Raw genomic sequence first — 12703 nt, forward strand, 5'->3', positions numbered from 1 at the left:
CCTGCGTGTGAGACAGCGGGAGGAGCACACGCTGTGCCTGTGCTGCTGCTCCGTGACGGCGCTGGGGGGGCTGCACCCGGGGCTTGAATGCAGCTGGTCTGGGGTGCGGGGCGGCCGCCTGAGGCTTCCTCCTGAAAATGCTCTAACACGGGGCCTTGGAAAAAAAAACTGCCTGGCTGAGTCTGGAAGGGCACAGAGGGGGCCGTGGGCAATCTCCCACCTTGGATTGGGGCCAGGACACGTCGGTGTGGCCGTGTCTCCTGCGATGTGATAACCGCCTCGTCCTGCTGCTCGTGCTCTGGGGCTCACCGAGCACCGGGTTGCTCCCAGTTGGGCTTTACACGCCACGGCGCTGCTCCCAAACAGCAGCTTTTTATTTATTTATTTATATTGCTGGAATAACACCCCTGGGCCGGAATAACAACCCCCTGGGCCAGAATAACACCCCTGGGCCGGAATAACACCCCCAGGGAGCAATAACACCCCCCGACCCCACTGCAGGACGCTGTAAGGGAGCCCCGAGGGGCTTCAGGTGGTGCCCACCCACCCCAGGACCGCTGAGGAGCAGCCCCCCGGCAGCCCCCCAGGCCACGTCCCGCCCGTCGGGGCCGCACCGTCGGCTCCTTTCCCAGCTCGCCGTGTAAACCCGCAGCTCCCCGACACCACGGTGACACCCCCCGGGCACCGGTCTTGCCTCCCCGAGGGGTAAAAAGCCTGAGGCGGCCCCCGGGGGGTGGCTGCGGGGAAGGGGTTAACGGCGGGGGCGGGGGCCCGGCCCGGCCCTACTTAAGGCGGCGGCGGGCGCGGGGCGGCTCTGTGAGATGGCGGCTCCGCGCCGGCCGAGCGGCGGGGGGCTGCGGAGGGCCCCTCAGGACGGGAGGCTGGAGGAGATCAACAAGGTGGGAAGGGCTCGGGGCGAGAGGCAGGGGGGCTGTGGCCCGCAGGGTGAGGGAGAGGAGGGTGATGGTGAAGGGGTGTGCGAGTGGGGTGGTCACTCAGTTCGTGGTAGGTGTCCCCCCCTGCTCGGGGGGTGTTGGGTGTGGGGTGAGTGAGGTATTGGGGGGTCTGGGGGGTCTGTATCCCTTGTGCCTGGGGGATTTTGGGGGCTCTAAGTCCCCTCTGCCTGCTCCTCCAGCTCCACGCAGCATTGCCCGGGCAGTGCTGTGTGCCCCTGGGTGCTGCGGGGCTGGGTGCTGTGGAGTTCCCCTGGGGAAGGTGCTCCAGAGGGCTTCGACCTCCTCTCCGCCACGTCCAGTGGCTCGAGTTCCCCTCCTGGGAGCGAGCGGCTTCAGCTGCTCCGAGGAGCTGACTCCAGACTTTATCTGCTCTTTCACCACGATGGGGCCAGGTGGACAGAGGGCTCTCGGGTGTCCTGCAGCCTTGGACAGGGGAGCGGCGACTCCTGGCTCAGAGCAAAGTGCTCCGGGCTGCCTGCCCCTGGTGCACGCTCAGCCAGCAGCTGGGGGCTTGGCACGGCTCATGGAGGCAGCTCTGTTGGTGTCCCTCCTGGCCAAGAGTGGCTTGGGGGGTGAAAAGAAGGTTTTTAACCTCTAAACTATCAATTATGGGACTTTTAGGGCCACTTTGTGGTGTGTCCTTGGTGATACAGCTGGTGGCCTCTTGGTGTTCCAGGTGGAGAAATCAGAGCTGCACAAGACAGGAGCCCAGAGGAGGCGGTGGGCTCCTTGCCCTTGTGTTAATGGGGCAGCAAAAAGCGGTGTGCACCTCCCAGCAGGGTGAGACAGCCGAGGTGGAGGCTATGTAGGTCACCGGGGAGGGAATTAGGTGATTAGAAACCAGGAGGTGCTGCTGTAGAAGGGGAGCACTTGGCTATTAAGGGGCCTTTCAAGCAGGCTGCTTGGAGCAGGTGAGACAGTGCCCCACAGGATCCTTCTGTAGTGAACCCCACGCTGCTGCCCTTGGCTTGCTCTGTGCAGCACTGGGGGCTTGCTGGGAGCAGCCATGGGGTGAAACGGCTCCCACCTCCCTCTGACACCGAGCTGCTGCACGGACCTGGGCTGACAGCGTGGCTGGGGCCTGGGAGGGGGTTTCCTAAGCCCTGACCAGCCCCAGGACTGCAAACTAATAAAATACTTCTAGTAAAAACTAATCCCACAGTCCACATTCCTATCGGGTGTAATCTCATTGTCTCATCCCAACATCCAGCTCCTTCCCAGCCCTGTTTTCCTGGCGGCTTTCTACCCCTGAGCTCTGTGGGATGAGGGTGTTTGGCAGGAAATGTCCAGAGTGCGCACATGCTGCTGAAAGACAGCTGAGCCCAGTATTGAATTTTCATTTCCAGCCTGAAGCTCTCCTCTGGGAACCCCTCTTGGCCGTTCCCCCGTTCCTGGGGAATGGCGATCACATTGCTCTGCCTCGTGCATCAAGGTGGCAAGCGTAATCCAGCACAGATTAGTTTCAACCTGGTTTTACCCTCTAATGCAGGGAGCTCAACCTGCAGGAGAGCAGGTGCCTGCTTCTTGCACCCAGGGCATCCCTTGGCCACTTTGCAGCCTCTGCAGGCTGGGCAGCTGCCCTCAGGCACTGAAACAGCCTGACTAGAGCCTGGCTGGCTGGTTAGAGCCTTTTAGGGGGGCAAGGAAGGATCTCCTTTGCTCAGGTTGTTTTACAGGTAGCTGAGAATCCTGTAGCTGCATTTGTTGGCCTGGAAAAGTCTCTCTCTCTCTCCCTCTCCAAGAAAGAGCAGAAGCAGGGGAGAGGCTGGGGCTTATTTTTAAGCAGTTCTTATTATAGAACAAGCCCCTTAAAATGGGAGCATTAGCAAAGGGCTCTGGGAGGACCTTCGGCCGCTTGAGCAGTGACTGAGTCACAGGCCCTGGGGACCGAATTCCTGCGTGCTATTGTGAGTGCTGGCCTTATCGCAGCCATGGGGCAGCTTGCATACAATGCCGAGGGTGGAATGCCTTTGAAATACATCCCCCTGCTGCTTCCTTCAGCTCGGAGCAGCTGCAGCTCCTGTGGGTGAGATGCAAGGGGTCTGGGTGCTGGGTACATGCCTGGTGTCACCCATCTTGCTCTGTACCATGCTGCCAGACCCTGGGAACATGTTGCCAGCCATCCTGCATGGGTGCAGCCTTCCCTTCTGCTCTCCCATCCCCTGTCCTGCAGCTCTCTGATGCTTCTGTGGGGCAGGAACAGGGCTGTGACCTGGTGGCCAGGAGATGTTCTGGCTCAGCTTTGGTTCCCAGCGAGATTTGGCCAGTCCCCTTTGCAGGGGCGGTAGGTAACACGACTCTGCTGACTTCTGCTGCTGGCTGAGCCCCGGCCTCAAAGCCGAATTGTGCCTTTGTGCGGGGCTGGCACATGATACCCCTGGGTAGAAAGAGCTGAGATAAAGGAAAGCGAGTTCACTGAGGCGAATGAAAGAAGGAACTGGGAACTTGGCTTTTCCCCACGGCGCTCAGCTTGAGTTGATGCCCGTGGTGATGAGGGAAGCCTGTGTCATGCCAGTTTAGTTGGGGGGTCCCTGGTGGCCCATTTGGGGATTAGGAGGGGCTGACACACTTCTTTCCAGGTGGGCTTCCTGCCTTGGCTTGGCTGCACAGAAAGGACTTGTGCGAAGGACGGGCTGGGGGTGGTCTTGTTAACAGTAAGTGGTGCTGCCCCAGTACTACCAGTGCTGGAGATCCTCATCTCACAGGGACCCCATCCTGCCTTTGTGAGCACAAATAGCTGGCGAGAAACAAACGCACAGGGTAGGAAGTAGCCTCAGCCCTCTCCACCGCAGCCCCCGGAGGGATTTTATGCCGGACAAGCAGTGCCTGAGCTGTGCAGATGTTAATGATTTCTGCACTGAGGAATGCGGTGTTGTTGCTGAACACGGATCGAGGCATTACGCTGCACGGGCTGGCTGGAGCTGGGCGGTGTGGGAGGGCACGGGCAGGAGCAGGACCCAGACCTGCTGCTGCTGGCAAGGCACGGCAGTGAGGCTGGCTCTGCAAGCTCTGTGCTTGCAGGTACCTGGTGGGTTTTGAGGTGGGGTTAGGGACAAGTGACCAGAACTGACTGGGGATTTCATTCCCAGCCTGAGCAGAGCGATGGGAGAAATGGACAGACAGTCTGAGAAAGAGGGAGCCCTGTCCCTTCCCTCAAGATACCAAATACCTGTCCTCTCTCGGGTGCATGACGTTCTGCAAACTTTGCCTGCTCTATTTGCCAATTCACTCGAGAGTTTAAAGTTTCTGAAACGAGTGCTTTTTGCAAGGAAAAGGAGCCCTTACTGGGAACAGTTTGCTTGAGCAGAGGTTGGGGGGCTGAAACCTCGGCTGAGCAAGAAGGGGTGTTCACAGGGTGTCAGGCAGTTTTTGAGGCGTGGTTTGACCCATTTTAAGCCTCCTGGCACAGAGGCACGGATATGTCCCCCTGGGATTTGGGTAGGTCTTCTGGGTAACGCTGCTTCCATACATGCCCTCTGGGCTGTTTTCATTCCTTTCACCTTGGGGATACTTTTACTGTTTTAGGAATTCCTCTGTGACCCGAAGTTCAGTGATGAAGAAGACCTGGAGGAGAAGCTGGCAGTGTTCAAAGGTGAGAGCTGGTGGTCAGGCAGCCTGTTCGCTCTGAACACGTTATTTTCCTTAGCACTCACGTCTTACCAGCCTGAAGTTTTCTGCTGAATAAGTCATACGGGACTGGGCTGAGATGGAAACCTTTCCCTTGCTTGTGGAACTCGATGAAGCTCCCCAGGGGTGGTTTTCCCACCTGAGCCTTTGTGCTTCCCCCTCTTGCAGGGCAGGGACATGTCAGCACGCAGACATCCTGCCTGGAGGCTGCTATTGCTGCAAAACCTGCTGCGTGGGCAGAGCCCCCAGGAGCAGCGAAGGAGGAAAGTTTCTGTCTCAGTACCTAGACAAGCTGGCTGGTATAATGCACAATGCAGTAGCTGGACTTTTTTTCCGTGAGTAGGAGGTCCTCTTCCCACAGAGCAGAGGTCTCAAATCCTTCCTGAAGGAGCTGAGGCCCTTTTTCTCTCCAGAATTTTCTGCAGCCTGACCTGGTCCTTCCCATGCCCCTCAGTACCAGAGCCAGCAGCACTAACGTCTCTAGTCCTGCCCAAAGCAGGTCTAGCTCCAACGTGTAGGCAGACTGGGGGCTTAGATTTGGGCCATTTGGTGGCTGGGGGACAGAAACAGCTCAAAAGCCTGGTTTTGGTGTTTAGAGCTTGTCCCCAGAGTAGTCAAAGGACAGGATTTAGCAGGGCTGCTCTGGGTGCAGCCAGTTTCTTTCCAAGCAGTGGCTAAAGGCAGTCGTTTCCCCCATGGCCTCTGAGAAAGCATGCCTCCTGCGTCACGGTGCCCTCAAGGTTTGTCCTCAGCCTGGCTCTAGCCAAATAAAGCCTGACCCCGCTTCCATTTCAGGCGTTGCCTGCTATTTGCCTGTGAATTTTGGCTTTGCGATGCAGCATGGAGGAAGCTGGCTGGGGTTTAGCGCTCCTTTCCCCTGCTAGGAGCGGAGGAGCCTCCTGTGCTCCCCCATCCTTCTTTCTGTTGACTTTTTGTGTGGCTTTGACTTTTGGCTGCAGCCCTGCATTATTTTCCCATCACAACTGGGGCTCTTCAAACATTGCAGCCGTAGGGTCACAGGCGCAGAATTCCCTGTAACAAGAGCCCCTGGCATCTCCTCCTGCTGCCTCGTGAGCTTGCCTCCGTGGCCTGTCCCACTCTCCAACGCCTCCTCCAGCTCCTCCGACAATCGGCTCATTGTGTGATGATGGGGGGAGTGTTTCTTCGCCGCCGCCCTCCCCAGTGAGAGCCCTGGGAGCCCCTGTGCGCTCCGTGCTTGTGTAAATGCAGTTGTGAGGGGAGGGACGAGGCATGGCTTTGCACCCCCCCCCCCCCCCAAACCCCTGCAGCTGGGATGGGAGGGAAAGATGGGCGTGTGAGCCGAGGCACAGCGCACGGTGATGTAAAGCTGCCTCTGTTCTCCATGCTCCTGGCTCAGCATCAGCTGAGAAGAAAGGAAAACATGTGCCGGGCACAGGCGCTGCAGAGCTGGGTGTGTGTCCCTGGGCGCACGCTGGGGATCCCGACCCCTGCCTGGGGACGTGGCAGCTCATTTGCACAAAGTCATTACGGTGGGGCAGAGTGTGGGGGGCATCGAGCATCGCTTCAGCCCCTAAGCAGATGTGTGACAGCCTCCATTTCATCTAGGGAGGGTTGCTTAATGCTCAAGGGGGACCCTCGCTCCTGCGTGGAGCAAGCACAGCTTTGGTTTGTGCCTGGTACTCCTGTAGGCCTGTCCTGGTGAGCTCCTGACAGCAATCCACAGCTGAGACCCAGGTAAAGTCATGCCAGGCAGCACCTCTGCCTCCTGTCTGTGGCCGCCCTTCACTTCAGTTTACCCAGCTCCTTCCTTCAGAAGCACAAGTCCCGGGGCACGCTCTGATGTGTGAAATATCCCTTCTTCCCTTCGGCTCCCTAAATTAGCCTGCCACTTTTCAGTTCACGCTCGTCTGCTTGCTGGTGTTCCCGGAGCAAAGGGCTCTCTCCCTTTGGGGGAAGTTGCAGCCTGGGAGCTCTCACTTAATTTGATTCCTTTGAGGCTCTTTCGGGGATTGAGTGCTAACTGCAGGGCAAGTGGAGATTTCTCCAGCTGTGCGTGGATGGATGGTGGCAGCAGGCATCTTGCTCTCTCCGTTTAGCAGAATTGAGGTTAAGGTGGGGGCCCCCCTGTGGCACAAGGAGCCGCATGGTCTGTAAGACAGACAAATCCTCGCCTGAAGAGCTTACAGGCTAAATGGGGAACAGCTAGCGGGGGGGGTAGGAAGCACAGGTGTGCCTCTGAAAGATCAGAAGCTGCCCAGAACTGAAATCCTGATTTCCTGGCTCAGATCAGTGCTCTGTCTGTTATGGCATGCCAGCTTTCTTCCTGCAACACTGTCCAGGCTGTCTGAGCAGCTTCTGCCTTTCTCTGAGGATGCTGGAGTCGCCTGGTTTGGAGAGCTTCGATGCCAGGTTGGAAGGGCAAACAGCCTGCTCCAGTGTAACTGCTCCCGGGCATGTTCTTGGCCTCACCCTCTCGATGTGGTCCTTGAGCATCTCTGCTGGCAGGTGTTGCTCTGGGAGCACAGCACGGCACTGGGAGGACTGCGAAGTTTGTCCCTCGCTATTGCAGGCAACTACGTCACTTAATCCCCCTCCTAATCCGATCAAGCTTTGTCTTGGGAGTGCTCAGGGTTTTTCTTTTCTTGCTACTCCTTCTGGGAGGCTGTTCCAGAGCTTTGTTTTTCTGGCTGGAAGCCTTTTAACACTCCTCATGGCTAGCTGATAACTTGTTCTCATGCCAGTGTTTTCTCTCAGCTCAATTGAAAAGCGGCCACAATTAAAGAGCACTTAACTGCGGAGCCCTGGACTTGAGACAGGGGTGTTAAAACCAGGTCTTGAGACTGTCTTCCCCTGAGCTGTTTGCGTTCTGCAGTGTATCAATCATATCCCCAAACCTTCTGTTTCCCTGCTCCGATCAGGCAGAGCTCCAAAGCCCTGCGTGCCCCCTGCTCTGTCTCCCTGCTGGAGCAGCTCTGACCTGCTAACTTGTTTCTGTGTCTCTTCCAGAGAAGTACATGGAGTTTGACCTGAACAACCAAGGCGAGATCGGTGAGTGACGCAGGGAGGCTGTTACTGGGCTGGAGGAGTGACTGCCTGCTGGGAGGGTGTCTGCTGCTGTGGCTGCTGCTCCCCTCTGTACTCGCACTGCTGAGGAGGAAAACTGCTCATGGGTCTGGCCTTGCTGGGCTCCTGATCCCCTGCCAGGGCTTTCCTGGCTCTCCGGCCCTGCTGCTCAACTTTCTCAGTCTCTCCTCACCTGCTTCAGGATCCAAGCTCTTCTCAGTCCTATTCTCTTCCTCTCTGCTTCTTTCTGTTCCAAATGCTTTCTCCTGTTTGTCCACCAAGGCCTTCGTTCCAATGCTCGGCGTTTCCAGAGCAGGGAAGCTGCAGGGCTTGCACTGCCCTGAGTTCTGCCTGGCTTGAGGCAGAAGCTGTGTAAAACCCCAAGCAATTCCAGTGCAGTGAAGCTCTTACCTTTGGAGGGAAGGGAGGAGAGGGAAAAATGGGAACTGGGTGTGAGTCTGGCCCAGGAGAGTGGCCCTGCTTTGGGGCTGGAAAGCACCAGTTAGGTAAAGATACAGGTTTCTCCAGGCCTGGAGCAGATGCCTAAGTGCAGGTGCTTGCACACTGTGCCCTTGCAGGAGGCTCCTGCCTTGCTCCCCTCCTCCACTAGCCCTTGAGCTGAAATTGAACCCGTGGGGAGCTGGAGGAGCCTGGCTCCGGGCTGCAAAGCCTTTCCGGGAGGGAAGGGGCTGCAGGTCCTGGCGGCACGGTGAGAGCAATGGAAGGAAGTGGCCTGTGGTGATGGGCAGGGGCGCCTGCTCCCGGAGCCTGTTTGTCTCCAGCTTTAACCCCAGTGTTGTTTTCCTCCCCCCTCCTTTGTCCTTGTGATTCTTGGCACCGTTCTGAGCTCAGCAACAGTGTCCCTGCGTGTCTTTGGATCACTCTGGGAGTTGTCCCTTTTCTGCAGTGTGTGCCACACAAATAGGAAGCGATGCTCCTCGCTGCTAGTACAGCAGTGGGCTGTGCTGGAGGCTTCTCTCTGCTTTCAGCTGGCAGCTTCGTGCCATCAGCCTTGGCGGGGGGGTCCACAGGTGAGGGTCTGAGTTGGGAAGTCCAGCCTGTGCCCGCAGGGTTGGCCTGGGCTCAGAGTGGTCACCTTGCCACAGCACCAACGCCTTGCTCTTGCAGATCTGATGTCTGTCAAAAGGATGATGGAGAAGATGGGGGCTCCGAAGACCCACCTAGAACTGAAGAAGATGATCTCTGAGGTGACCGGTGGGGTTAGCGAGACCATCTCCTACCAGGACTTCGTCAACGTGATGCTTGGCAAGCGCTCCGCTGTACTTAAGCTGTGAGTGCCCTTGGGAGGGGATGGGGGAGAGGCTGGAAGTGAGCAGCGTGCTGGGGGAGCTGGAAGGCAGCAGCTGCCCTGCCCGGTGGAGGTGGAGCTGTGCGTGTCCCCTGGGCCTCATGCCAGGAGAGGCAGGACTTGAGCAATGAATGGCAGTCCTGCAAACCCTAGCTGTGCTGGTTCCTATTGCCCACAGGATGGTCTTCCCTGCCCCATTTTGGAGAGATGGGCAGTATGTGGAGAGGAGATGTGCCTGAAACAGCTGGCGTGTGCTGGGAAAGGTTTTGTGTTACTGGCTTCCAGCACTCGCCTCCCACGGCCGCCTCTGCCCTCTTGACAGGGCTCTGAGAGTCCTGCTGTAACAAATGGCTTCCCAACACTTGCTTGGCTCCTGCTGGTAGTGGGGTGGGTTCTCTTGGCTCCATCTCTGCCCCATTGAAGCCTGGCTTTTCCTTCCACAGCCACAGAGGCTGGCCCTGCTTTTGTTTGTTACCACCGTGAATAGGAGCTGCTCCTCTCCATCCCGCTTGCCCCTTTCTGAAGGCCGCTTTAGAAAGGCAGCCAGCTTTCTCCCAGGTTGGGAGGAAGGATACTGGAGCTTGTTCCCTCCGAGCTGGTACGTGCTTGCTGGTGATCTCTCCTTTCCCCACTGAGTGCTCTGTCTACATGTTGGGATGCTCCACTTCCAAGCACACATCCTTCTGACACCCTTGCTGCTTTCTCCACTGAAGCAGGCTGAGCCTGCAGCTTGTCCCTTATCCATCCTTCCTCCCAGCTGCAGCAGCTTTCACAGATGGGTCCCTTCTTTTGCTGACAAACAGATGCCCCATTGTCTCTTGGACTCTGTTTAGAGCAGGAGCAGAAATGTAAAGCTCGTCCCAGGAGCAGTGCAGTCCTTTGATCCGGCGTGGCAGCTGGCATTCCCAGCGTAGCTACAGTCCTCAGGGAGGAAGACAGTGCTGCTTGTTGCAAAATGCTTGGGATTCTTCTAGCTGCTGCCTTGCTCCTCGTCTCTGCCCTCTTTCCTGGCTATAATTGCCATTGCTTGCTTGGTTTGGCTTTCGAGTGTTCTGCTGTATGGTTATACACAAGGTGGGACAGGGCTGGTGTTTGTTTTGACGCATCAGGAGCACTTGGCATGCAGTGTGTGCCCAAGGGATTTCGGAAGTGGCTGTCTAAATAAAATGTGCTAATCCTCTGGGCTCTGAGAGGAAAACCGGCAGAGGCTCTGGGAACGCACTCCTGGAAGCTGCTGGAAAGGCAAAGCTGCCTGCTGAACTGGCAGCACTGCCCTCTGTTGGCTTTCCGTCCTCTGTTAATTATCAGGTGCCCATTGTATAGAAGGCAGATGCTATTTTTCAGCAAATAAGATAATCCCATACCCCTGTGACGAGTGAAGATGCACCTGCTTTTTTTTTTTTTTTTTAATCTGTATTATCTGTTGTGTTTTGCAGGGTTATGATGTTTGAAGGAAAAGCCAACGAAAGCAACCCAAAACCTTCTGGTCCACCTCCAGAGAGAGACATAGCCAGCCTCCCTTGAAGAGAGCAGGCTGGGAAATTGGCACTGTTTGCTTTGCTGGCCTGTAACAGAGGTTACCTGTGCTTTGGCACTCTTTACTGTGGACAGTCCTAGTTTTCAACTAACCTGCCTTAGAGGAACAGCAAGGGAAGCTGGAGACCCCAGCTTGGATCTTTCTGCTGCATCCCTTAGCTAACTTGATTTGTTAGAAGCTGTAGCACCGAGTGTACTGTGAGACAAAAAAAAATCTGATCTTACTCTTCCCTCTGCCTTTCCTGCATTTCTCACGTGAAAAGAAGCTACTCTCCTCCCAGCTTATGGATTCAGAGCTCTGCTTGTCACAACAGGTTCCTGAAGGGCCTTTCTGCTAGACAGAGTGCTTCCCTGGTGGAGCTCCTACAGCAGCTTCGTTGGTGCAAAGAAATAAGTGCCTTCTCTGCTCTGTCATGTGCTTCCTGACTTTGATCTAGTTCTTCCCTCCTGACTTGATCAAACCCAAGTCAGGCTCCCACCTCTGTAGCCTAGGTGCGTGCTGGGTGAACGTGGGGAGGCGCATTGACACCAGAGGTCTGCCTGCAGGGGCTTTAAGCTTGGAAGTGGGCATGGCTCACTGCACAGAAAGGCTTCTGTGTGCTCCCTGGGTTCACCCTGCAGCCAGATCTTGGGGCTGAGCCAAGTGAGCTGTTTAAAACAACCACAAAAAAGACTATTTTCCTGTGTCCCCTGCTCAGATCCTAGTCCCAGATCTCAGTGTCCCCATCAGCCCTGGCAGTAAGTTCCACACAATCAGCATGTGATGTCCTTGATGTGCCTGGGTCCTCAACTTCTGGAAGACCTTTGTCTGCTGCTGAGGCTAGGATGTTGTAAGGGAACATTTCTTTAGCTGCTAAATTCAGTGAGGACTTTTGTTTGGGCTTCACCTTGAACCAAATGCATTATCACAGGTGCTTAGACTAGGGCCAAGGTGCCCTTCTGTTCTGGAGGCTTGTTTATCAGGCCCTTCCACTGTAGTTTGCTGTAGGACAGGGTCAAACCTAAGCAGTCAGCAGGAACAATGTCTGCAGATAACCCTGCAGCCAATATCCTGCTGGCTTCTACCAGAAATTAGATTAGCAATGGGCAGGAATTGTCTTCAGGTAGTAGCTGTTTGATTGCTGGCTACAAGGCAAAGACAAGAACCCTCCACAGGATGCTATAAACCAAAGGCTGACAGACTGGAGGAGTCTGTCAATCCTGGTGGATAAACCCATGTGAAAACTGAGGTACTTGAAAGCTAAAGAAATACGTTCTGCCAAGTCTCTTTTCAGCTGAGGAAAAGCCACTGACCCATTTAGCCTTAGGTCTTTCCCCCTGCCCTTTTCTGGTTTGCTCTGCTTTTTCCTCTGGGACTTGTTGATCAGCCATAGCAAGAGAGGCAAACAGCAAGATAAGTCACAGCCCTGGACTAAAAAGGGACAAACTGCAGCCATATCCTGGGGAGGGGAGCCCAACACCAGCAAGTGAGGATGATTAAAGCTAATTCAGGGCCCTCTTCCTGACAAATCTCTGCTTAGATTAGACCAGAAGCATAATCTCTGAACAGGTAGTTGTCTGTCTTGTCCATCAAGTGTAGAAACAAGCCTGCTGCTATGCCTTTGCAGCCCCTCAAGAAGGCTTAGGGAGAAATGGAAGCTTCAAGTGAAAGGACACTGGGTGACCAAACTGTGAGCCCTGCAAGCTTTTTCCAGACCAGTGAAGGATGAGGAACTTTTTCATGCAGCTGCTCTTTCTGATTTTGCAGACTTCTCTGCATGTGTTTCAGCTTGGTCCCGTAGGACTATTGGGCACATCTTCCTGATACCCAAGACCTCAAGCTTGCAAAATGAGTGTGGCTGTAAATGCAGAGTAAGAGCTGGGACCAGGTGTAGCTGGGACTGTGCTATCCACACTCTGGTTATTGCAGTGATTCTTGCTCTATACACAACTTCTGGAATCCAGATGTTTGCTCTTTGCCCTTCCCCATTTTTTTCTTAAATGTTCTTGGCAGCTTTTAACTTTTTAAAATCACAGTTTAATAAATTTTAAAGAAAAATACAGATGATTAACTCTACTAGGCTTATTGTTCCTGCCAAAGGCCGCACTTTTATTTAAAAAAACAACAGCAACAAAAAAAAACATTCTCACTGCTGTTTGCATGAAAACCAAAACTGCAATGGAGAGAGAAAAATTGAAAGAGTAGCACCAGTCTACTTTAAAGACTGAAAATAAATCTTTTGAAGCTATA

General features: G+C 55.2%; 1 protein-coding gene across 1 annotated transcript; it reads left to right on the forward strand.

Annotated features, from left to right (window-relative positions):
* The first annotated feature begins 777 nt into the window (after positions 1–777).
* AIF1L (allograft inflammatory factor 1 like) lies at positions 778–12703 on the forward strand. Its single transcript, XM_035341343.1, has 5 exons — positions 778–899; positions 4482–4548; positions 7572–7613; positions 8757–8919; positions 10374–12703. Exons 1-5 carry the CDS (start codon positions 822–824, stop codon positions 10459–10461), a joined length of 438 nt encoding a protein of 145 aa, XP_035197234.1. The 5' UTR covers positions 778–821; the 3' UTR covers positions 10462–12703.

The sequence above is a fragment of the Oxyura jamaicensis genome, chromosome 17 (genome assembly GCF_011077185.1).
Source record: "Oxyura jamaicensis isolate SHBP4307 breed ruddy duck chromosome 17, BPBGC_Ojam_1.0, whole genome shotgun sequence".
Taxonomy (NCBI): domain Eukaryota; kingdom Metazoa; phylum Chordata; class Aves; order Anseriformes; family Anatidae; genus Oxyura; species Oxyura jamaicensis.